At 43.6% G+C, this 26,157-nt stretch overlaps 2 protein-coding genes across 4 annotated transcripts in view; both read left to right on the top strand.

The window, feature by feature from the left end:
* The first annotated feature begins 5,893 nt into the window (after nt 1–5,893).
* GJA5 (gap junction protein alpha 5) lies at nt 5,894–26,127 on the top strand. Of its 3 annotated transcripts, none has more exons than XM_008166494.4 (2): nt 5,894–6,233; nt 23,185–26,127. In XM_008166494.4, the coding sequence occupies exon 2, from the start codon at nt 23,209–23,211 to the stop codon at nt 24,316–24,318; it is 1,110 nt and encodes a 369-aa protein (XP_008164716.1). In that variant the 5' UTR covers nt 5,894–6,233; nt 23,185–23,208; the 3' UTR covers nt 24,319–26,127. The 3 variants fall into 3 exon arrangements, with proteins under 3 accessions (XP_008164716.1, XP_042710190.1, XP_005310237.1); XM_042854256.2 differs by lacking the exon at nt 5,894–6,233 and adding an exon at nt 7,934–8,238; XM_005310180.5 differs by lacking the exon at nt 5,894–6,233 and adding an exon at nt 8,826–9,070.
* Nucleotides 23,299–26,157, top strand: part of ACP6 (acid phosphatase 6, lysophosphatidic) — a 48,565-nt gene continuing 45,706 nt past the window's right edge. Inside the window, exon 1 of the mRNA XM_042854240.2 lies at nt 23,299–23,435. The gene's annotated coding sequence lies outside the window, so the exon portion shown is untranslated. The remainder of the gene's footprint in view (nt 23,436–26,157) is intronic.

Here is a 26,157-nt window from a genome sequence, read left to right as displayed (position 1 = left end):
ATTCCTACCCTTTGTTTCCTATCTGTTAACCAGTTACCAATCCCTGAGAGAATCTCCCCTCTTATCCCATGACTCCTTACTTTGCTTAAGAGCCTTTGGTGAGGGACCTTGTCAAAGGCTTTCTGAAAATCTAAATACACTATATCCACTGGATCTCCTTTGTCCACATGCTTGTTGACCCCCTCAAAGAATTCTAGTAGATTGGTGAGGCATGATTTCCCTTTACAAAAACCATGTCGACTATTTCCCAACAAATTATGTTCATCTATGTGTCTGACAATTTTGTTCTTTATGATAGTTTCAACCAATTTGCCTGGTACTGAAGTGAGGCTTACTGGCCTGTAGTAGCAAGGGTCACCTCTGGAGCCCTTTTTAAAAATTGGCATCACATTAGCTATCCTTCAGTCATTTGGTACAGAAGCTGATTTAAATGATAGGGTACAGGTGATAGTTAGTAGTCCTGCAATTTCACATTTGAGTTCCTTCACAACTCTTGGGTGAATACCATCAGGTCCTAGAGACTTATTACTGTTTAGTTTATCAATTTGTTCCAAAACCTCCTCTAATGACACCTCAATTTGGGACAGTTCCTCAGATCTGTCACCCAAAAAGAATGGCTCAGGTTTGGGAATCTCCCTCACATCCTCAACAGTGAAGACCAATGCAAAGAATTCATTTAGTTTCTCTGCAATAGCCTTATCATCTTTGAGTGCTCCTTTAGCATCTCGATTGTCCAGTGGCCCCACTGGTTGTTTAGCAGGCTTTCTGCTTCTGATGTATTTTAAAACATTTTTGCTATTACTTTTGGAGTCTTTGGCCAGCTGTTCTTCAAATTCTTTTTTGTTCGTTCTACTTATATTTTTATACTTCATTTGCCAGAGTTTATGCTCTTTTCTATTTTCCTCATTAGGATTTATCTTCCACTTTTTAAAGGATGCCTTTTTGCCTCTCACTGCTTCTTTTACTTTGTTGTTTAATCACGGTGGCTCTTTTTTGGTTCTCTTACTATTTTTTTTTAATTGGGGTATACATTTAAGTTGAGCCTCTATTATGGTGTCTTTAAAAAGTTTCCACGCAGCTTGCAAGGATTTTACTTTTGGCGCTGTACCTTTTAATTTCTGTTTCAGTAACCTCCTCATTTTTGTGTAGTTCCCCTTTCTGAAATTAAATGCTACAGTGTTGGGCTGCTGTGGAGTTTTCCCCGCCACAAGGATGTTAAATTTAATTATATTATGGTCACTTTACCAAGTGGTCCTGCTATATTCACCTCTTGGACCTGATCCTGTGTTCCACTTAGGACTAAATCAAGAATTGCCTCTCCTCTTGTGGGTTCCAGGACCAGCTGCTCCAAGAAGCAGTGATTTAAGGTGTCAGGAAACTTTATCTCAGCATCCCTTCCTGAGGTGATATGTACCCAGTCAAAAGGGGATACTTGAAATCCCCCATTATTATTATTTAGTTTTTTATTTTATTCTCCAAACAAACTAGTCATATATTGCCCATTATATAACATAGGGATTTCCCATGTAGTCAATTGCCCACCACATATCATTCAAATTCTACCCAACAGTCCCTCATGAATCATGCTTTGCACTGTGCTTTAATCATAACCATTAAAAGTTCTACATAACTCCAGGGGCTTCATTCTCCCTGTTTCCTTAACACATTGCAGGTTCTTATTTGCAATGCTTGGTTGGAGACCCATTAAAAATGAATCTAATGTTGTCTTTTACTATAAAGGCCAAGGTGCCCAGAAGTACAGGTAAGGATGGAAGAGCAGGTTCACACAAAACAGAACAAAAAAACCTTCACTCATCCAGAAAGCGGAACTGGACATAAAACTTTACTGAGCTTTACAAAAGTTCAGTGCAGTGTTGTCTTTTTCTTGTCACCTTTTTCCAGTGAATTTTGGTGCTGGTGCAAGGTGCCAGACTGATAGCCCTGGAAGGTGAAGTCCACGGTGTGCATGAGCAGCAGAAGTGCAGGCTTCCCTCACCCTACCTCATTGCCAGGAGCATAGGCACCGACTCCGTAGGTGCTCCGGGGCTCAAGCACCCATAGAAAAAACATAAGAGGTGCTCAGCACCCACCAGCCACCATGGTTCCTGCGGCCCCAGTGCAGGCTGTGGATCAGCTGTTTGGCAGGCCCCAGGGCTGGCTGCGGATGCGTGAGCAGCTGGCAGGAGGCACTCAGGGAAGGAGGGCAGAAAGAAGTGAGCACCTGGCAGGTGGGGAGGACTTGGGAGAGGGGGCAGAGTGGGGGCAAAAAGAGGTGGAGCAAGGGTAGGGCCTGGGGAAGAGGTCTGGAGGGAGCGGGGCCTCAGGGCAGAGTGGGGGTGGAACACCCACCGGGAAAAACAAAAGTCAGTGCCTGTGGCTAGAGAACCTTAAGTCTGACATGGTAGGAGCATCTCTTGAGATGAGAGGGTAATTCAGCAGATTTTGTAATGATGAGTCCCTTTTAAGTCCACCATACTGGTGTGATCTGAGAATGGCAGTATTGCTGGAGCTTAGGCTAGTACATGAGCTGTTAAGAGCATGGTGCAAGCTGTTGGAGTTATCCTAACAAAATAGCTTCAGCCTTATACTTTGTGTGTGTGTGTGTCTTTGGGCAGGGGTGTCTTCCTGTCTCCTTCCATTCCCTGCTCTATTGGATGCTCTGCAGTTCTCAACAATATACCCACAGCACATGCTTCACCTGTATAAGACTAGATTGACCAATTGGTCAGAATCCTTGTCACCAGAGGTCTCCAGGGATGGGTAATGGAACAGAGAGGTTTCCACCTCTAAATTAGTGCTTTGACTCCAGCCCCAGTTGGTAGTGATCAAAGCTTATCAGGGAAGGCAGGTCTGTGTTATCTAATAACCTGAATAACCTCTATGAAAAGGGTATGAGGTCTTAGTCCAGTTCCTAGTCCACATCGCCAAAAAGACCACTACAATCAGCACTGTCTGTCAGTGAGACAGGCCAAAGATGAATAGTCTCATGAACAGCTAAACACCTTCTTATTCCTAGAGGCAGTCACTCAGGGTTGAGACACATTGGCTAGGCAGCATGAAGCTTGCACCTCCACTTGCCCATACTATAATTACTTTGTTCAGAGAAGACTTCAGTCTCTGAGGCTGTCCCCAGCACTAAAATCACTAATAAAAAGAGTGGACAATAAGAATATTTTCTTACTAATCTGTGCAGTTAAACAGCTCTTAATTTTACCTACTGGGTCATGTCTTGAAACATTTTAAGAATGCTTCTAAAGATAGCAATCAGGCTTTGGGCAATATGCCCTGTCAAAGGAACTCCTTGTGCTTCAGGACAATTGTTTTAAGTGCTATTACTGCCATAACAGCCATTTCAGCAGTCTGCCTGTTCTTCTTTCATCACTTTTCCCCAAGAGATTTCTGTCAGGGAAGGCTCCCCAGCTTTCAGTCCTTATGGCGAGAGCACTGTGTTTAGGGTAGGATTGGATCGTGGGTCCTCTACCTCCCTAATAGGGTTAATCGTCATGGTTGTGGAGCAGGCCCCATGTCCTCTTTTCCCACAGCAAAAATCTTTTTTTTTTTTTAAGTGAGGCAATTCACCTCTCATTCTTGTGTGTCTTCCCCTCTTCACTCTCCCCATCACGCCCTCTTACCTGTTCCCATCCAAAGTTTTCTCCACTGGCATTGTTTTCGTACACTTCTGGCACCATCCTCCCTCAGAGGCTTATGCTCTGGAGCCAGGAAGCCCTCCAGTGCCACAGATAGCAGAGAAGCAGGTGGCCTCATGAAGCAGGTGCCAGCATTAGTCTCCCCCGGATGGCAGCACTCTGCAGATAGAGGTCCCAGAGTATTTTTACCTGGCAGTATCTGTCAGCTCAGCAATTTCCAAGTTATCACATCTGCCTTCATGATGCCAGACATGGAATATCATCCTACGTGGTGGCCTGCTATCTCTTTGTTGCGGGCACTAGCACAGTATATACACAATTGACATACCATGGAATTAACATTTATGCACACTGGTAACTTTACCCACATGAATAGCACCATCCAAGACAGTAGGACTGTTCCCATACATAAAGTTACTCACATGCCCAAGTTTTTGCAGGATCAGAGCCAACGTGATTAATATGGAGAGAATACATGGTGGTGTGGCACCAGTATACAGATTTTAGAGCTGTAAGCTTGGGATGACTACATTACCTGTAAGTTACTAAGCCATGAATAAGTTACACAGGTCACTCCAAACAAGTGCACCTAAAACATTTACTCTAACAAACACCATCATGTGTTTTGCCTGTGACACATTTTAGAAAAATGATACTTTAGAAATATTGTTGTATAGCTAATAACTGCCATAACCCCCTGCCAATAAAGCAGGCTGTGTGAGGGCCTGCTTCAGCAATGCATTTAGGCAGGTGCTTGCCTATATGCACATGCTGAAGTCTCAATGAACAAAATGGGATTTAAATATGTCTTCAAAGTTAAGCATGTGCTTAAGGCCTTTGCTGAATGGGAATGCTGTGCTGAACCATGGCTTTAAAAGCTGTACAGAGCTCAGAGTGACAGACATTGTAAACATATTTTTTAAACCTCTAGGAAGATACCTTTTCTGTATATCAGGCTCTTGCAGTTTTGAGAGCCAGTATCTTGGGATCCTCCAGAGAACATGTAATCACACAGCTCTCTTATGAGACGTAGCAGGTAACTCTAGTCCTCGTGGATTATGACAAAAGACACCAGATCACACCTTAAACCTATCACTGATCCAGGACTGAATGTTGTCCAAGACTTTAAAGAGCAGAGGAATGTTAAATCCCTGCTTTTGGAGCTGCTCAGAGGTTGGAAGTGTGAGAATTTTGAAGCTGTGCCGGCTCAGCGCCTTTCAGGATCAGTCTCTCAGGCACCCATTCCTGCAACACTGAAGCAAGTGATGAGTTTCACCATCATGTTCAAAGGGAGCAGGATAAGGCCACAGTTAAATAGTTAGCAACATAAGCAAATGTTACTGCTTTGTGTTAAAGGGAGTTTGCAAATGCTTAGAACCTGGTTCCCTTTTTTATTCTTTCTCTTGTCGGTGCAAACAGTGAAAGTGCTCGGAGAGGGCTAGCTAACCTGAATGTTTTATGCTTGCAAATGTAGCAGTGGGGGTCTCTACTCTCTTATACCGGCATGACTCCAGTGACTTTAATGGAGTCATGTCGCCAATATGCCAGTATAACCACATGGAGAAGCTGATTGCAGCTGGTTTGGAGCAATGTAAATATTTGTAATAGGCCAATGGTAATGCACTGGACTGTGACTGTGGAGACCAGAGGTCTATTCTTGGCCCTGCCTTTGGCCTGCTGCATTTTTTTTTCTCCTTTGAATAGCTCAAAATGTCTGAAGAAATGTTCCCCTCAAACTTTTACTTAAAGGCAAAGGCTGACCTAAGACTTATCATGGAAGATTTCCATCAGCAAGGAGATTTTTTTCTGGTGCCTTGGAAAAGTGTGGGTGGACCTATGAAAATCCCACCATAGCCATAGCAGCTGTCCTGAGTTGCCCACCCTAAACTCCTACTTGCACCTTTCACAGATTAGAAATGTCTGCTCCCTTTTGATATTATTTTTTTACTTTCCTTTGTTTTCACAAAGACAAACAGGAATGAAATTGTGAGGCTTGTCATTAGCCCTTTAAATAAATAGTCCTGCCATCTTTTTAGTAGTTTGACAAGTTGGTTCCAGACCCCGGGGAGGAAGCTAATAAACTTTTAGTTGCTTTGCTATTGTTTTCCTAAAACAATTTGACTTCCTTTCTGATAACCCCAAATCCTTCATTAAAAATAGAGTAGCTGGGAGCCAGAGGAAGAGTTGAACTTGGGCCAAGTCGCTGCTTACAATACAGCCTGCGTAAGATCACATTTATATCCCGATCCAGGACAACTCTTTAAAAGAGCAATAGGCAGACAGCTGCCAGTGCATGTCAGGCAGAGTGCAGGAGCTGGGAACCCCCAGCTTATATCCTTCAAGCTTTAGGGAATCTCCAGCCACTCAGCTAGTGTCAGACTACAAGAGGCTGTTCCAGGAGCCATCTGGGGTTTGTTTGCCCCATTTAAAGGGTCCTCCCTCAGACAAGGAGCCCAACTGAGCACTGGACACTAGCAGAGAGATGGGTTCCAGCCTGCCCTAGAGTCTGTGCCAAAGCTAATAGTTACCTTCACCCCCCTGCATTGTGTGTTGTTCCAGCCACCTAACCAGAATCAGCAGAAAGAGGTAACAGTTTATGGTTTCCTTATTATTATATTAAAATAACCTGCTTGTGTGAGATGGTTATTGATTTAACCAGAGTGTGTATATTTATAAGACAGAAAACGGTGTCTGGTGGCTAGAGTCAGGGATAGGCAGCCAGTCAGGACTCCTGGGTTTAGCTTTTGGCTCTGCAAATGACTTGCTGAAGCCTTGGGAAAATTACTTAGCCCCTCCATGACTTAGTTTCCCCATTTGTAAAATGGAGACAATTCTCACCTTCGCAGGACTGCTGTGAGGCTTAATTAAATTCATGTTTGCAAAATGCTTTGAGATTCTCTGAGATGCTAAGGAGGTGAAAGGTAGTCAGTAGTACCAGCAGCAGAAGACGGAGCAATGCAATGCTTTGTTATTGCTAACACAAGGCTTGCAACTAACCATTTACTTCAGGAAAGATGTTCGCTTCTGACTTACAGAGATGGAAATCTGCCCTGATTTTTACTCTTTAAAACTTTGTTTCTGAACTCAAATGAATCTGACATTCTTGTGCCTCACCTTTTTTTGCTGTGCCTGTCTTGGATTAATACTTCGGGCCAGGGAGAGATTTGGGTGGAAAACATCTTACTATATTCAAAACATTTAAGATTTTATACTAAAAGAATAAATATGACTACAAAAAAATGGCTCATCTGGCTCTCAGGAATCATGCTTCCAATCCATGCAGCAGAACAACCACACACACACACACACACATATATATAGCCTCACAGAAACCCCCTATATTCATTTAGCTGAACCAGATCTTATCTGGGTTTACAGATCAACCCAATGAAGAGTGCATCCTCCTGGTTCAGTCTTAGGGTGAAAAAAATAAAGAACTAAGCCAGGAAAAGCAGATCAGATCATTCCGTGTGTACAGCAAAGTACCACCAGGGGCAGGGGCGGAGGCAGGGGCAGGGGCGGGGGCAGGGGCAGTTTCATTACAGCCATAGCATACCCAACAATAACAACAATATGCACCTCTCTAGCAAACAAGTATTAACCAGTCAATCCTAAAACCACCCTGGTCAGTTAAGTCGGTATTATTATCATATTTTTATAGATGTGCCTTTATGGACAAATCCTATCAAAATTCATGGAGCTAATAGGGCTCTGTGGAAATTGAATAAGGCTCTATAGAAATTACTCTAAACAACCTAAAGAATTTACTATTGTTATCCTTTCCACATATTTTTGTTTGTTTATTTTTGTCTATACAACTGAATTCCATAGCAGGTATATAATTGTCTATTTAATAACATATGAAGGTTCAACAACAAAACCTGTAGAAAAGTTATCCTTTTCTATTACATAAGATTTTTCTATAAAGAGGACATATAGTACCAAGAGTTAAGTTTGCTGCTCAAGACCACACAGCAAATCAGTGGCAGAGCTGTGATTAGAGTTTAGGAGTTCCTGGTTCTTGGACCTCCACTCAGTTCACAAGAACAACCCTGGGTTCTCAAATGACTTGATCTGTTTTAGCTGATGTAAGCAGGTAAGGATCACTGTGAATGTATAATGTGGATGGGAAAGAACTACTTCTGACTACATATGAAGTCACTGCAGGGAAGGAAGGCTACCAGAGAAAGTGTTTGGTGAAACCATTGTGCAGAATATAATTTTCTTTTGCCAAAGCCCACATCACACGTTCATCAGCTTTGTTTTCTGCCAGCAGCCATAGCTCAGATTGGCTGGAATCTCAGCATCTGTTTTCACCACTGAAGGCAAGCATTAAATAGAAATGAACGATGGGAGTAGACATGAGTATGGGTAATGAGCACAGCCAACATTAGCTAGGATGAAAACATTTTTAGAAGGGATATAAACTCTCATGCTTTAGGACATAAGGCAACCTCTATGTGAAGGCGTTAGGAAGACATGTCCCCTGTGGGCTGGTCATTCCATATTTGTCCATAAAGGGGTTTCTTGCCCCATCCTCTGCCATAGTCCAAGATGGGATTCTGGAGTGCTCCACCTGTGGCCTGAGCTGGTATGGAATTTCCTATGTTCCTGTGCTCCAAATGAAGCATGCTGTATTTAGGGTTTATTTTAACTTTTGGAGCTGTGCATGTATTTATATTTAGAATGTTTATTTTGTTTTTCTTGTGTGCAAGGCATTCTTGGCTAAATAAGAGACCCCCCCTGCACCACAGGAACTTAGCTTGATTGGTTGGGTTTTAATAAAAGAGTCCGAAAACACCACCCAGCACCCTCTTTAGTTTTGGTCCCATAGGAACTTCCTTAGCTGTGGTTGGGATAAGTGAGGGGGCAGCCCCATCTCTTTTAATTTAAAGGAAGGTTTGAAACCAGGGCTTGTTATCTAAGAGAGGAGGTGCATGAACTATGTGTATTGGCAATTGGACGGACAGTGTAAAGCCAGCAGTCAGTGCAACGCCTCTGCGGTGAGGAACAGACCAGGGTGACAGAGAAAGCCCAAGAATGGCGGAAAACACATGAAATTGATATTTTTTAAAGAAGCAAAAAAGATGGATAATTGGATTTGAGAGCGAGGAAGTGCGAAGAACAGAGAAAAGGGGGGGGCAGTGGGGAGGGGGCAGTGGGGAGGAGACAGAGAGGGACAGTGGAGAGAGAGAGACAGAGAAAGGGAGTAGGTGGAGAGAAAGAGGGGGAAAGGCAGAAAGTGGTGGTGGGGGGAATTAAATGACAGACAGACAGATAGACAGAGAAAGTGGTGGAGAAGAAGGGGAGGAGAGAGAAAGATTAAAGGAGTATAGAACAAACAACTGAAAAGAAGAATATAAAAGAAGAAGAAGGAGCCCCAGGAAGAAGGAGGAGACCAGAGAGGAGATATTGAACATCAGGTAGGTAAAAATGTCATTTAGAAAAAAGAATAGAGCTGCAGAGGTATCAGGGGGAAGTCACATTGCTAGGCTTAAGGGGAAACGGTGTGTGTGGGGGTGAAGATAAGGGTAGCCATAAAAAGAATAAGAACTTGGACACACATTCTTTTTTCCATTTATTTCTATAACATCCAGACTAGTACTAAGGACAATTATGGCCATTCTAAAAATTTAACTGCTTTCATTACAAGCAACTACATAAGTTACAGAGGAACCTATCGGTAGTGAGCTGGGATAACTCTCAATGAGGTGAAATGAAAGCCCCAAATAGCCTCATTACAGTGAAATGTGCAGCCTGCAGCACTGGTTAAAGTTAACCTCAGCTTTTACTGAAACTGTCCTAAGGCAGGAGGGTGTGGGGAACTTCTTGCTATTGCAAGGGTCCAGTGTATAAATGCTTCACACAGTAGATTGGGAGCAGCTTTCTTCTAATGCATGCTGAATGGTTTTTAAAATGTTCCAGTTTCATTTCCTTGAGGGTGTCACATCCCAGCTCTACCGTTACATAGAGCCTGAGAATGCTGCATGACATTCCTAGGGAGAGCAATGGAAATGTACAGTGCCACCTCTGTAAAGTCTCCTTATCACATGTATTGTGTGCGATGTGCAGTAACTGAGACTCAGGGTTGTGAGCCCTTTGTTCTTTGAACTTCCTCTTGGTTCACATCCTAATCCCAGCAAACCCAGTTAAAAACTGATAACTTTAAAGCCCTACAGAGACAAACACTCAGCACTTTCCATTCTCCGTAATAGCTTTTCTTGAACCTATTTTTCCCCAACTACCACTTGTTTTTTAATTTTTGCATTGTGTTTACCTTTTAATATTGACTATTTGTGGTACTATAGTAACAGATTTTCAGACTAGCAGCCGTGTTAGTCTGTATCCGCAAAAAGAACAGGAGTACTTGTGGCTGTAGTCCACGAAAGCTTATGCTCTAATAAATTTGTTAGTCTCTAAGGTGCCACAAGTACTCCTGTTCTTTTTATAGTAACAGAGTTCAATACATAACCAGCTGGAAATTGTTGCCTTTATCCTTCCCACTGTGGGAGAGCTAGTGACAGGGCTTGTCATGGGAGACAGAGCCTTTCATCTCCTAATTGCTCGGTCCAAATCAGTCAAAGGTTTGTAGTGACTCTATATAATCTCACTCTACCTAGCTAGCTAGCTACAGTATCTGAGCACCTTCCCCGTTAAATCAATAGAGCAATAGCAAAATCTCTGGAGGATTTTGTGACATTCTGAGGGCAGTTCAATTGCCTAGCTAAATTGAGTAGTTGTCGCAGTCCAGTTGATAGAGTATATATAACCACATTGTAAAGGACTAAATCAACAGCCTATTGGCAAAACTCAGACGAGACGCCCTTAGACTGAATGGGCCACCACTACTGAGCTCCTGTCTTACCACCACTAAGCAATGGGGTTTCTACAGGTTAGGGTGAAGTACATTGGTTGGGTAGCATGTGTAGGAGGTTTGTATTGCTGCTGCCTATGCTGTCCTAAAACTGTGAATAAAGAGAGGGAGGGAGGCAGGGAGAGAGAGAGAGTGTGTGTGTGTGTGAGAGAGAGAGAAACAGTTATTCTACAATCCCTGGACACAGTTGCTACATTTTCAGTATAAACCAAGCAACTATGTATTTCCTCTTTTTCTGAAACTCACCCCAGAGGAGAGAGCAAACACTTCTTTTCCCATCTTTTGATTCTGCTGGTTTGAGAGAATTCCTGAGGGTTCAGAGTTCAAAATACTGGTCCGACTCGCTGAAGCTCTGTTCACTTGGGAACTATGCTAAACATTTCTGCAACTATAAGCATCAGCTATTTTTTTCCTCCCTACGTTATATTTTCTCCCAATACTTTGGGATCTGGAATTCCAGAGCTTTGATAGAAAGAATTTGCAGCTTACCAGAAAATGCAGGACTTCCTACCCCAACCCTTTTTCCTTTTTGACCTTCACAGAGATTTCACACATTCTGCTCTGATTTGGCCTCATTTTCTGACTTATCTCAGTGTATTGAAAATAGACTAGCAGGAATCAGTAATTCAGCAGTCCAGCATGGTTGGCACGGAGCATTCCAGAGCATATGTGGCACATAAGAATGGCCATACTGGGTCAGACCAAAGGTCCATCCAGCCCAGTATCCTGTCTACCGACAGTGGCCAATGCCAGGTGCCCCAGAGGGAGTGAACCTAACAGGTAATGATCAAGTGATCTCTCTCCTGCCATCCATCTCCACTCTCAGACAAACAGAGGCTAGGGACACCATTCCTTAACCATCCTGGCTAATAGCCATTAATGGACTTAACCTCCATGAATTTATCCAGTTCTCTTTTAAACCCTGTTATAGTCCTAGCCTTCACAACCTCCTCAGGCAAGGAGTTGCACAGGTTGACTGTGTGCTGTGTGAAGAAGAACTTCCTTTTATTTGTTTTAAACCTGCTGCCCATTAATTTCATTTGGTGGCCCCTAATTCTTATATTATGGGAACAAGTAAATAACTTTTCCTTATTCACTTTCTCCACATCACCCATGATTTTATATACCTCTATCATATCCCCCCTTAGTCTCCTCTTTTCCAAGCTGAAAAGTCCTAGCCTCTTTAATCTCTCCTCATATAGAACCCGTTCCAAACCCCTAATCATTTTAGTTGCCTTTTTCTGAATTTTTTCTAATGCCAGTATATCTTTTTGGAGATGAGGAGACCACATCTGTATGCAGTATTCAAGATGTGGGCATACCATGGATTTATATACGGGCAATAAGATATTCTCCGTCTTATTCTCTATCCCTTTTTTAATTATTCCTAACATCCTGTTTGCTTTTTTGACTGCTGTGGCACACTGCATGGACATCTTCAGAGAACTATCCACAATGACTCCAAGATGTCTTGCCTGAATAGTTGTAGCTAAATTAGCACCCATCATATTGTATGTCTAGTTGGGGTTATTTTTTTCAATGTGCATTACTTTACATTTATCCGCATTAAATTTCATTTGCCATTTTGTTGCCCAATCACTTAGTTTTGTGAGATCTTTTTGAAGTTCTTCACAGTCTGCTTTGGTCTTATCTTGAGCAGTTTAGTATCATCTGCAAACTTTGCCACCTCACTGTTTACCCCTTTCACCAGATCATTTATGAATAAGTTGAATAGGATTGGTCCTAAGACTGACCCTTGGGGAACACCCCTAGTTACCCCTCTCCATTCTGAACATTTACCATTTATTCCTACCCTTTGTTCCCTGTCTTTAAACCAGTTCTCAATCCTTGAAAGGATCTTCCCTCTTATCCCATGACAATTTAATTTATGTAAGAGCCTTTGGTGAGGGACCTTGTCAAAGGCTTTCTGGAAATCTAAACATGCCTCGGGTGTTGTTGTGTGAGGCACGAGGACAAAGTCTTAAAATTAGAAATGGCCCTCAGGAGACACCTGGCAAACTTCGATCTTTGGAATCAGAATGTACAAAGAGGAAAAGAAATCAATGTTCTGGCTATTGACAGAAAACAGAGAGATCCTTGTGAACAACACTCCACACTCCAGAACTTTCCTGAAACAAAGAAATACTTATAGCCATACAATAAGTAATGGGTATATAGATATAAAAAACTGCCTGTTGTATCTGTAAAGGAATAAGGGGTCAACCTCTTCTAATGGAGGAACTAGAGAGAGCTTTGCTACACCAGTGCTTCTGTCCCTCTTTGTATGGCAGCATTGCCTGTGCTATTACTGACATGCCTTGAGAGCTGAACTGGTTGAAATTTTTCCTATAAATTTTTATTTTTCATCCAGAAAAAAAAAGAGGCTCCCTGCCTCACTCAGTGCACAGGACTTGAGCAGCTCTGGGGATGATTCAGGTTGGTGTAGTGAAAGAAGCTGGTGTTTGGAGGACACCTGCTTTATTTGATGCAGACACTGGAAGCTGTGTGGTGAATAAGTTAGGAAATGGCAGGAGAAAAAAGGACAGTCTCATGGCAGTTGAATGCTGCCCTGGAGAACTGGATGCCGTACTGGTTTCTGCCACAAAGTTTCTTTCATGCAATGCTAGACAAGTCACCAGACTTTTCACAGATGGTCACTACTTCTGTATTCCTCATTTTCTGGGTGCCCAACTTGAGGCCCTCATGCCTGACTTACAGAGGTGCTGAGAACACACAACTGAAGTCAATGGGAACTGTGCTTTGAACCATAGGCGCCAACTGCATGGGTGCTCTGGGGCTGAAGTCCCAGAAAAATTAGCAGGTGCTCCACACTCACCAGCAGCCAAGCTCCCCCCTGCCTCTTCCCTGCCTCCTCCCTTGAGCGTGCTGTGTTCCTGCTCCTTCCCTTCCCTCCCAGCACTTCTGCCCGCTGCCAAACAGCTGTCCGGCGGCACTCTGGGAGGGAGAGGGAGGAGCAGGGACATAGCGTGCTCAAGGGAGGAGGCGAGGAAGATGCGGGACGGGGCGAAGGCTTGCGGAAGGAGGTGGAATGGGGGCAGGATGGAGGCGGAGCAGGGGTGGGAAGAGGCAGGGCGGCGGGGGGACTTGGGGAAAGGGGTGGGGTGGGGGTGGGGGCCGGGAGTAGAGGGGGGTCGAGCACCCACCAGCGAGAGCAGAAGTCGACGCCTATGCTTTGAACCTCTGAAGTAGCCGTGTAGTGCTAGGTACTCTGGAAAAGCAGGTCCTAGGTGTCTCAAATTGGGTATCCAAAATTAAGGGGTCTTTTGGCCTTAATCTCTCTGTAGCTCCATTCCCTGTCTGTAAAATGGGGATAATACTACCCCTTCACCTCACAGAGATGTTGTGAAGATAAATTAGTGTTTCTGAAGTACTCAAAACTATAGTGATGAGCACCATAGAAAAGCCCACAAGGAAATAATAATTCTGGCTTCAGAGCATGGTTTGAATAATGTGCAGTAAAATAAGGCATATGATCTTACACTGAACAAGGAGGATAAAATAAAATATTGAATAGCTGCTCATTCAGTGAGCACCATCCATCCGAGCACTGAAGGAAGCAGGGGTCCTGTGGAATCATAATATGTGATCATGTAATTACAGGCTGTATTATAATGCATATACACAAGAGGGCTGAATGAAGAATGCACAAGTAACCTTAATACTGGCATTTCCTAATTGTTGAGTGGTGGACTTGGCAACCTTATTAAGGTGCCTTTAGTGTGTGTGTGTGTGTGTGTGTGTGTGTGTGTGTGTGTGTGTGTGTGTGTGTGTGTGTGTGTGTGTGTGTGTGTGTGTGTGTGTGTGTATACACAAAATAAACCACCCACAAATTGTATCCAGACTTTGTTCTGAGTGGGACTGAGGTGGAGGTGAGAATTTCAGATATTTTGTAGAGGAAGAAGCAACAGGAGTTGCACTGGACAGCTCCACCTCTCCTGCAATCAGTTATCGTTCCTCTTTGTTTATTGTCCTTCAGCTAGTTATCAGTCCATATAGCCACTCTGCTTATATCAAAATGAACTGAGTTTTCAAGTAAAAGCTTGCACAATGCTGTAACACATGCTTTACTTAGCTTACTAAAGTTCAGTTTTATTGTATCTACTGCATTCCTTTTGCCCATTAAAGGTCCACTCCTGCACATGTTGAAAGCATCCCAAGGGACTCTGAAGGTGCTAAGCACCTGCCAATAGCAGGTCTTATTAATACAGTCATTGAATTTTCTTTTAAATCAAGGTTTTAAAATATTATGAGCCAAATTCATTCTTGATGTTACTCCACTGAATTCAGCTTGACTACACCAGGGCTGAGTTTGGCTATGGTAATGCATGATTCTACACTGATCAAGAACAGAAAGCATCAGGTTCCACAGACCAAACAATAATACTCAGAGCCATTTAACTCAGCAACTGGAAAAGTTTAAAACTTCCACCAATTCTTCAGATTAAAATGTTCTGCATCAGGCTGCCTTGCATGTATGACATATCCCAGATGTATCCACCTGAAGGTGTTCAGTGAGGACTGTGTGTGTTCAGGGCGTGAGAACTAATTCAAATGCCTTATCTTCTAACTCCCCTTTTTTGTGAATTCTGAGATTTTGCACATTTGGAGTGTGGAAGGAAAGGACACTTCCGCAAGGAAGAGCTGAGAGTCCAGGTATCAGTGTGATCCTCACAAACATCTCACTGAACTGAGAATGGGGACTAGGGAGTGGAGGTACATTTGATCTACACACAAGCTTGGCCAAAGGGACTGGAGAAGAACCTGAATGAACATGCAAGTCCACTCTATTAATCAAGAGTGATTGGGAACCAGGCTGGTCCAGATCTATACACAGAACTGACCATTGGCACAAAGCCTGGAAACCAGTCTATTTCATTGCATGCCTTAGTAAGCAAGACCAGGCTGATCTCTCTCTCTCACACTCTCACACACACACGATTGGGAAAACATCGCCTGCTTGTTCTCTGTATCTGCATATGAAACAGCCAATGACAATAAAGAGGGATCACACAGTGCTGTGTTAGGTTTTAGTACCACTTTATGCTCCACCTGTCAGACACCTCCTGAATTTTAAGGGGCACACCTACTTTGACGGGTGCATTTCTCACCCCCCTGCATTACCACTCCTATTTTAACATATATCTGTCCTCCCCAAAAAGGCCTGGTCTACACTAGGAAATTAGTTCGGTATAACTATGTCACTCAGGAGTGTGAAAAATCCACATCCCTGAACGACGCAGTTAAACCAACCTAACCTCCAGTGTAGACAGCTCTAGGTTGACAGAAGAATTCTTCTGTTGACCTAGCTACCGCCTCTTGGGGAGGTGGATTAACTACACAGATGGGAGAAGCCCTCCATTCCAGACCCTGGCACTGAAGAAAAGCAACATCTAGTGGATGCAGGCTGTATATATTCCTGAAAGAAAGGATCTCTTCTACCTTTCTGGCACTCTAATTGGATCTGTGGCCTGTAAAATATGCAACAAGTGACATCCTCTTGAGATGAGCTCCTTACTGGCTCAGCCAGTGTATGTGTTGAGGATGGCGGGATGGCAAGGGGGGATCCCTGTTAGTTTCCCTCAAAGAAGCTCTTCCTAGTGTCAAGAGACCACCAGGTCCCAGTTTGAGCCTGAGCTCCAGTTTGTGATGGAATCTGTTAAAGCAGAGCTCTCTGTGCAGTCTGTAGCAGTCTAGAGTACATAGGTTTGGGAGTCAGGGCTCCGTCACCAGGTCTGCCTCCGATTCAATGTGCGGCCTTGAACAAGCCACTTTGGCCCAGATCCTCAAAAGTATTTAGGTGTCTAACTCCAATGATTTCAATGGGAGTGAGGCACTTCTGGGCCTTAGTCTCTCTCCACCGCAATTCCCCCATCTCCATAATGAAGATAATGGCACCTTCCTTCTTCACAGGGTGTTATGAGGCTTAATTACATAGTGCTTTGAGATACACAGATGAGAGGTATTATGGAAAAGTGTTATTATCTGAGCTCTGTCTGTCTGTGATGGGATCTGGACACCTAAAAGCACTGTCTGTGTGTGAATGGCCGGCAAGTGATTAGCACCTCTGCGGGACATGAGGGCCAGATTCTCACTTCCGATGCAGCTCCTTTTGTCCTGCTCAGGCCGTGCAAAGGAGCCAGAGAGTCTGGCTGTAACTGGACAACTGAAAATCCCCCCTTTGAGGGACTGGTTCTCTTCACTGGGGTAAAGCCAGCAGTGTTGGCTCCTCCACCAAATACACCTTTCTCCCCAGTGTAGGATGCATGTTGGGAGGGGGAGGCGCTCTACTCTGCCAATTCTTACCTGGTGTCTGATCTTCCAGTTCCCTGACATCTCCCACTTCCCCACCACACCTCAGCCCCACTTCAACCAGATGTCAGATACATGAGAGATCAAGCCACTATTTTCTTTTCTTTCTCTCTCTCTCCAGTTAACAGACCTTTGGCAGACAAATGAATATTTGCCTGAGAGTTTCTTTGAATGTGCATGGTCAATGTGTCCAAATCAGGGTCCCATGCCATGTAAAGGGGAGAAGTGAGCCCAGATGGAGCTGATGCATTGCTATAATCAGTCTCTCCACTAATTTTAGAAACATCCTGCAGGGCCAGCGTCCTCCTGTCACCTTTTTGTGGGAAAAGTTAGTGCAAAGTGTTGAGCTCAGCTATTTATGTCACTGCCGCTGATATTCCAGCCAATCCTCCAAAGAGGGGAGCCGGTGAATTTTTGGCATCTCCAGAGCAGAAGAGGAGGGAAGGCTTAGGGGAAGAAGGAGATTGCGAAGTGCAGAAACTCATGTGGCTGTAACAGCCACACCCACCTACCTCATCAGCGTGAATTTCTTAACCTTTCCCTGAAGCCATCACCTGTCTGTCAAGGTCAGTGTGTCATCCAGAGCAAGAAGTAATGGTGCATAAATACGGCCTGTCTGTCATTCAAACCATGTGCTATCAATAAAGGGAAACTAGGAACTTGAACACTTACCTCCTCCAGAAGAAGGTAACACAAATGACAGCCGATATGAGTGCTTTGTACTCAGGCCAGCTTGATGTTCTAACACGTGCTGCTTTTGCTGAAGCATTTTTATCTGAGAATTCTTCTGTCGCAAGGCATAAAGTTGGTTGGATTCCATGTGTAGTCTGGCTCTTTGATATTTGGTTTCCCCTAACATTAATATTGTTCCAGGTGATGATTAAAACTGGGATGGCCATCATTTTGTACACAGCTGGTCTTTGTCACATACACTTTCTCTGCTGAACTTCCACTGTTGCCAAGATCTCATGAGTGCACACAGCTCATTTGTTGATCCAGTATAAAGTTAGCAGCCTAAGGGACTGTAACAGGGCAGCAGATTCTAAAACTCTGTATGCATATGCAGAGCTCTTTTGTTGAGTCATCTGGATATCAGGTGATGGGACCCTGCAAAGATATGCAGAAGTATATTTGCTGAGTCACACTGGGAGCAGATCATGGGGGTCTCCAATTAGCTCCAGTTTAGGAGTATAAAAGGGCTTAGACACACACACACACACACACACACTTTCTTTCTTTCTTTCTTTCTTTCTTTCTTTCTTTCTTTCTTTCTCAGAAGCAGAAGGAGCTAGGGGCAAGGATGGAGTTTTACTGCAGGGAAAACCCCTAGGAACAACCAAGCCTGGGGAGAAAGCTTAGATCAGATATTCTCAATCTCGGGAGGTCAGAAACAGGTTTCAGAGGACTGTGACAAGCTTTCTTCACTTTATGGGATGATGTGGGGTGAGGGGGGGGAGTCCTGAAACTTTTCTCTGTTGTAACAAAGTCATGACTTCAAAATGTTTGAGAACCCTGGCTGAAGCTATATGAATGGCTTACTAGCTCACTAATAACTAAAAACCAGCTAAACAAAACCCTCCAGTCTTATAATGGGACTGGTCCGCAGTGAGGAAGAATCTAAGTTGTAGGGTGGATGAATTAACAAGCAAATAAAATTGTCAGTGATTGAAAATAAACTCTTCTGAGTATGCTCAACAGGCATCTGCTAAGATTTTAGCAGAGCCTAATAAAGTCCTACTTCTGTGACATCACAGACAGCAGAACAGCAGCTACAACTTTCACTTCACTGTTAAGACTATTAAAAATGCACAAAAAATTAACTACTCATATTAATTTTAAGGTTATTAAATTTAAAGACACAAATGTGTGGCAATGGAAAAGATAAGGTTCTCATAATATTATCAACTTGCCACATTGCACACAGGCCTTGTTTTCACTACAAATAAAAGGTATGTTTTTAACTTAGTTAACTACCATGAGGTAAAATCCTAGTGAAGACGAGGCAGTATGGCATTTTCATGTTAGCAGGTGGAGTTAAAGACTATGAAGGAGCCTAGAGTTTGCCTCAATCAGCTCATTCCTATGAAAACTCCAAACTGGCGTCTTCTACTCGTGGGGGAATTCTGCGCCAAAAATGCAAAATTCTGCATATTTTATTTGTCAAAATAATGCAATATAATCACACCAGTTTCGCTTATTTGGGTAATTTATTTAAACTACCATGCAGAAAAGCAATCACAATAACTGTTCAACATTTCCTAAACACATGAAAGTTAAGTTACCAATACTTCGTAACCAAGACCCTGCAGTCCAGTTATAATCCTGGATTTTCATTTAAATTACATTACTTTTATTTTGGTGTTTGGTGTTCTGTAAAGTAGAATGTCGCTTTAAATTGTTCAGACTTTCACACAAGAAAGTCATACAGTTTTGCTAATCATTGTCTGGCATTTTTTTTTTGGTTTGTTTTTGTTAATGGATAAGTAAAATAGATCCTGAGCTGTGATCTAACCCCACTGTGCCCCTCTGGCACAGGGAAAAAGCCCATAGACCTTCCCAGCTGAGGATTCCATTAGGGTCCTACACAATAAGGCTCCTTTACACCACTCTGGCAAGGTACAGGAGCCTTAATTAACTAACAATGGGAACATCAGGAGCCTGCCTGTTCAGATGGTACGTTTCTGCTGTGCCTCAGGGACAGAGCCTGCTTCACACTACGCCTCCAAGCCCAGGATGCAGCAACAGGGACGAGAGGGACAGAGGGAATCTCTCTTTTAGGATGACCAGACAGCAAGTGTGAAAAATTGGGACGGGGGTGGGGGGTAATAGGCTTCTACATAAAAAAAAGCCTCAAATATCTGGTCTGTCCCTATAAAATCGAGACATCTGGTCACCTTACTCTCACTCATTGACACGCAGACTGGCATCCAGACCCACCCCCTTAATGTCTCTCCACGGACGCACGCCCAGCCTCCCTCCTCCCCCCAGCGGTGATCTCTCTGCTGCCGGCTGCTCCCAGCAGATGCGCCCAGGCTGCCACAGAAGGGGCATGTGTTCCCCACAGATTTCTTTGCTCCCCCATTTTTCTGCGGGGGGGGGGGAGCCAAGAAATTTGCAGAAAGTATGAATTCTGCGCCTCCTCCCCACAGGGCACAGAATTCCCCCAGGAGTAGTCTTCAGCAGAATTTTACCTCATGTTAGCTACTTGAGTTAAAAACACACCTTTCTTTCTAGTGAAGATTCAACCCATAGTATATAAAGTTAGGTATGTATTTAAACAGTTCAGTTAGTCATGGGAAATATTATGAATGTGTAATGTGGGTAAATTAATGTTACTCCAATAACCCTTTCCATTATTTCTGAACTTTTCACGTTATTTTTTCACCTTAATCTTGCATTAATTTAGATTTTTATATTTAATTCATGTCTAGAACTGCAGAGTCCTATAACTTGAGCAACAAGTTTTAGTACTTTGGAAACATCGGAACACTGTAGACAATTCCAGTGTGTGACAGAAACCATTAGAACTGATGAGAAGTTGAGCTAAATCCATGATTCAAGTCCACAGAAGACCAGTGTGGCAACTATTTGGATTTAAAACTTTACTGCAAAAGAGGGCACTGGAAATTTTTGCCTTAGCAAACAGGGTATACGGAGAAAAGTCAACTAGCATTAACCAGTGTTGATAGGATATAATCGTATTGGCAGTATCAACCACCCATCTACTTCAAATTATGGGAGGCTCCCTAGCAAAGGCAGAATCCTGGAGGAACACATGCAAGTAGTGGACATGCACATGCATAAGATGAGATAAAAGTGTACAGCTAAATCTCGGTTCACTGTGCCCTGTGGAAAAAATATTTCATATATACAACTATGCCATGGCACATTGGACTCACTGGTAACACAGACTATTTACAGAGTTATCAGGAGATAACAGGGTAGATACCACATCATTCCCATTATGGAGTTACCAAGCAACATCCAAGAAACATGATCCATCATTTCATAGTAACTATTTATAAATAACTCATATCACCAACATATCAGCCTACATTTAATCCTTTGTCTGCTTATAGTGTTTTCCCACAACATTGAAACTGTATATGAAGTAAAGTCAGAAAATTCAGACAGTGGGGCAGATCCTCGGTGGCACCAAATTTACACCCAGTGCACCTGTGGGACGTGAATAGGTGACTAAGCCACTTTACTGCTCCCCAAATTCTGAGATGGCTGGAGGGTGAAACAGCATCTAGTATAATTTAGAGCAGCCTCAGGGTGGCTCTACGTTTTGGCAACTGAAGTGGTCTAGTATGAAAGCAGGTGTGCCATCCAGGATCAGCCAGAGCCCCATCCACTCACTCTGCCCAGTCCCATTTATGGCATGCCCCCTCCCCATCCTGAAACATTCCCTGCATGGAGTGGGGGAAGTGAACAGCCACGTAGCAACTCTCCTCTGTCAGGGGGAATTCTTGGCTGTCCCTTAAGTGCAGCCTGCAGCAGCACAGAGCAGCCAAAGCCAGTTTTGAGGATTAAGCTCACGATGAGCTGTAACTGGAGGACACTGTACATATATATTGTAGTATAAAGCACCATGTGCAGTGCTACATTTTACTCCCCACACTATTTAACAAGGGGGTAACTTATTGTTCCTATAACAATCATATCCTTGTATACTTCAACTTTTGTGCATGTAAAATCTCAACCATATTGCTGCAGTAAATTTTCACAATTTAATAAAGTCTGAAACTCCACTCTCCACAGAAGCTAAACAATCTTGGCTCAGGGAGAGTCATTAGCACTTGTAGACAAGACAAAGGATGATTAGGAAAGACTTACATTTCTGGACCTTTGTGGCGTCAGTATTTTCCTCATGTGGTGATTTTTGTTATCTTGCCATTGTAGTTATTACGTTTTCCATTTGTTAAGAGGTCATAAGATACTTTGTCTTTGAAAAGGGTGTTTTAGTGGGCATATTATCTACATCAAAACACTGTACACTCCTATAGCACATCTGCCCTTGGATCACAACTTCTTCTACAGATGTTTGCCACATGATGCCCCTGTAAGGTAGGTAAGTATAATTGGACCAAATTAATCTCTCTTGTATCTCTCTTACTCCAGAGTTACAGTAAGGCTGAATTAAGCCCATTATTTCCACATTACAGATGGAGATTTGCGGCACAGAGAGATTAAGTGACTTGACAAGAGGGAGTCTAGCAGAGTCTGGGATAGAACAGAAACCAGATCTCTCAATTCCTAACCCTGAGCTTTCAGTACAAGATCATCTTTCCATGCCTCTCATCTGATCTCTATAACTAACTAATGGTCTTTATAGATAATTTTAGTCCCATGGTACATCTCAGAGGGAGGTTTCTTTTCACCTGAATGGTGAATTTTGACTTACAAACTTAAAAATAGCAAGGCCTGATGCTAAGATTTTACAGCATTCCTGTATCAGACAAAGGGGTGTTCTGAAGCAAGCATCAAAGATCAGAATTTGGATTACAAGGTTGGAAGAGGACCCGAGATCATTGCTGGCCCAGAAAATGTTTATGATTTATGACTGAAACTGTTGGAATTAACAACACACAGCAACAACAAAATGAAATCATAGAGCTTGGTTGGGGGGTAGGAGGGTTCCCTACACATTTATTTTAAGGGTGGCACTCAATTCTGAAATTAAACCCAGCAGAATAAGAAGATGCTGCATGCATTTCAAACATCTAGCATGTCTGTGCCACTGATGCATCCATTTTAAATAGGCTAGAGCAGAGGGCCAGCATATGCAAGAGGGAGTGCAAGAATATTGCTCAGTCCTAGCTTTGGATTCAAATCTCACCTCTCAAAGTATCAGTACATTTGGGGAGTCCCAGGAGAACAGTTCTGCTATCCATACAGCAGAAGGAGAACCACCTTAGATGCAGATTCCACAGAGGATAAATTTAAGCTCAGACCACAGAGTAAATATTTCCTGAACCAAGAATAAAGTCTGGTACATCTCAAATAGTTTAGCAGCCCAGTTAACACTCTGTCATCTTTATACTAATTTACACTTTATAGAAGCAACCACAACCAGAACAGATCAATGAACCATCTAATTTTATGTCCTGTCTTCAGCAGTGAGGCTCAAAGCCAGATGCTGAACTCACACGCTATAATGCACTGAAGTGCAGGTAGGGAGGGTTTCTTTCAGAAGGGTGTTTCAGTACACACATTCACAGCAGATTCCTGACGGACACTCAGTGCCTTTCAAACGCAGTATTTTCTGATTTAAGAACGAGTTCTCTTCATCTGTCTCAGAACCTCTCTCTCGCCATCCTTTCTCCACAGAGGCTGTGGCTCCACTGAGCAGAGATGGATAACTGGACCTTCCTGGGAGAGTTCCTTGAAGAGGTCCACAAGCATTCCACCGTGGTGGGGAAAGTCTGGCTGACCGTGCTTTTCATCTTCCGGATGCTGGTGCTGGGCACAGCGGCGGAGTCCTCCTGGGGAGATGAGCAGTCTGACTTCATGTGTGACACCCGGCAGCCTGGCTGCGAGAACGTTTGCTATGATAAGGCTTTCCCCATCTCCCACATCAGGTACTGGGTCCTTCAGGTCATCTTCGTCTCCACCCCATCCCTGGTGTACATGGGGCATGCAATGCACACAGTGCGCATAGAGGAGAAGAGAAAAATGAAGGAGGCAGAAATGAGGCCAAAGGGGATTAGAAGCAGTGGCGACTCTTACCACCAACAGGAGTACCTTGTGGCAGAGAAGGCAGAGCTCTCCAGTGGGGAGGAATCAAGTAGGAAAATAATACTCAAGGGTAGCTTGCTGAACACCTATATCTACAGCATTTTGATCCGCATCACTATGGAAGTGGCCTTCATTGTTGGACAATACATCCTCTACGGGATCTTCCTGAAGACCCTGTACACCTGTCACCGGGACCCCTGCCCTCATCCCGTGAATTGCTATGTCTCACGGCCCACAGAGAAGAACGTCTTCATCATCTTCATGCTGTCCGTGGCGGTGTTGTCGCTCTTCTTGAGCCTGGCTGAGCTGTACCACCTGGGGTGGAAAAAAGCCAAGCAGAAGTGTGCTAAATCTTACAAACCCAGCCCCACTATGGCTGTTGGCAAACTGGAGCCTGCACCCCAAGTGGAGATGGCTCAAAGTTGCACTCCCCCTCCAGATTTTAATCAGTGTTTGGTCAATCCCAATGGGAAATTCATCAGCCCTTTCAGCAATAAAATGGCCTCTCAGCAGAACACGGACAATTTTGCCACTGAGAGGGTCCACAGTCAAGAGAATGCAGCTGGAGAAGGCCAATTTATCCAGATCAACTATGCACAGAGTCCTGAGGCACCCAATGACTCTGCCCCCCACCAGGTCTCCAATGGCTATCTCAATGAGAAACGCAGGCTCAGCAAGACCAGCCGTACCAGCAGTAAGGCTAGGTCAGATGACCTGTCTGTGTGACCTGGTGCCAGGTGGGGCAAGGAGGGCGGGAAAGCCTCAATGCTAAGCAAAACTTCTGCAGTGTGGCCTTTGAACTTCTGCCATTCTGCTCTCTGTTTTATGGCCCTCTGCTCCTTTTTAGTGAATGGCACTGCCCTACTTCAGACAGCACTTCTTAAGCCTTAGAACGGGGAGGGGCAAACTTTCCCAATAGAAAGCAGACTGGCAACTTGCCAGGAGCCTGAACATACCACTTAAATTGCAGAAAATACAGCAGATGGTAGCCAACCTGATATTTAATGGAGAGGCGCCACCTACAGGGACCACAGGACCTGCCATTCCTAGTCATTCAGATAAAGATGGAACGTTGGCTAGCAGGACCTGTAATCTCCAGAGATTGCATCTCCCCCTTAAAAATGAGGCTGGCCATGAGTTGCAATATTGAACTCACCAAGCCATACACTGGCCACCTCACTGTTGCTTTGGAATTACTTTAACATGGCGCTACATCCACTTTGCAAGCACATCAAGTTACAACTCCTGAGAAAAACAGAAATAAAACACTAGGCCTTTGAATAAAATGCTTTATATTTTGCTCTCTCTCTTCCCTTTTCTCTGCCTGGGCCCAGACACATTATACCACCTTGCCTTACCTATACCATGTAAATGTGCAATGAATTCTACTTGAATTTTTGACACTATGTATGTAGCTCCTTCAAGATTTGACTAGTAGTTAAGAATTGTCTGTTTTCCTCAAAAAATAAAGTGCCTTAGTGTCCAGCTATGGAAATACCTTCATCCCAGGGTCAGGCCAGCAGACAGACCCTGGCATCCCCGGGATATTACCCAGACTACCTGTTGAAGGGGCCTAAGGAATTTTCCCAAGATACTTATTAGACTAGTTTCAAGAGAAATGTCCACTTAACCAAAATAGATTTCCCCATGGATGCAAATATGTCACTGGAAAAAGGAGGGACTATGGTGTGGAAAGACATGATTTTTTTTTTCTCTTTTACAAATGTTTTAAATACATTTAGTTCTTTCGAAAGGGTGCTAGACTGACAGCCCTGGAGAGTGACGTCCTCTGTTCATCCTCAGAAGAGTTACAGCACAGGCAGTGGTTGTGCCAGCTTCCTCCACCCTGCCCGGCCAATAAACCCCAACTTTATTCTAGAGTGAGAGTACTGTCCGGCCTCCATGACTCAATCAGTCCTTGGCCGCTCTGCTGAGACTGCCAGTTCTTATGACAGGCAACTATTCATTAAGAAATCGACAAACACACTGATTCTTTTCTCCATGCAGGTCACCCTGAGCCCTCATCAGATGGCAACACTGGTAATGAGATAAACGAGGATCCCAAAACAAGGCTGTTCAAGCAGCACTTAGGATGGTTCCTAGTCCCCAAACCCAACCTTGACCTCCATTCATTTGGTCATTGCAGAACTGAAACAAGGGGATTAAGTTTATCTTTCCGTCTTTGGAGGATAAACTAGCCTAGTCCAACCTACTCCCTTTCATTTACCTTGCCCTTTTGAACATGTACAGCTGCTTATAAATCGTTGAATTGTGTGTGTTTGGGTTTGGAGTGATTTAAAACAGGACTGATCTATTCCCTCTGATACCTGCTGTTGAAAGTGATTGTCACTCCTTGAGTCTGATGCAGTGCGTGGTTTGGTACAATTTCCTGCACATGAACCAGGAGGAAAACATTTTAGTTTGTAAGCGATTTATGTACATGTATTTTTGAATCAGGAAAAGATGTGTGCTCTCCTGAATGAGAGATTTTAAACAACTGTGCCTAGTTTGTCCTAATAAAGTTCTGATTCCATCTCCTCTTGTTCATGTCTCTTCTCTTATGTA

The sequence above is a fragment of the Chrysemys picta genome, chromosome 1 (assembly GCF_011386835.1).
Source record: "Chrysemys picta bellii isolate R12L10 chromosome 1, ASM1138683v2, whole genome shotgun sequence".
Taxonomy (NCBI): domain Eukaryota; kingdom Metazoa; phylum Chordata; order Testudines; family Emydidae; genus Chrysemys; species Chrysemys picta.
The sequence above is the reverse complement of the archived record's forward strand: the minus strand, read 5'-3'. Positions and strand labels throughout refer to the sequence as shown.

Bases quoted from the DNA above. Each gene is read 5' to 3' on its own strand.
- GJA5 (XM_008166494.4), top strand. From the start codon at position 23,209: ATGGATAACTGGACCTTCCTGGGAGAGTTCCTTGAAGAGGTCCACAAG.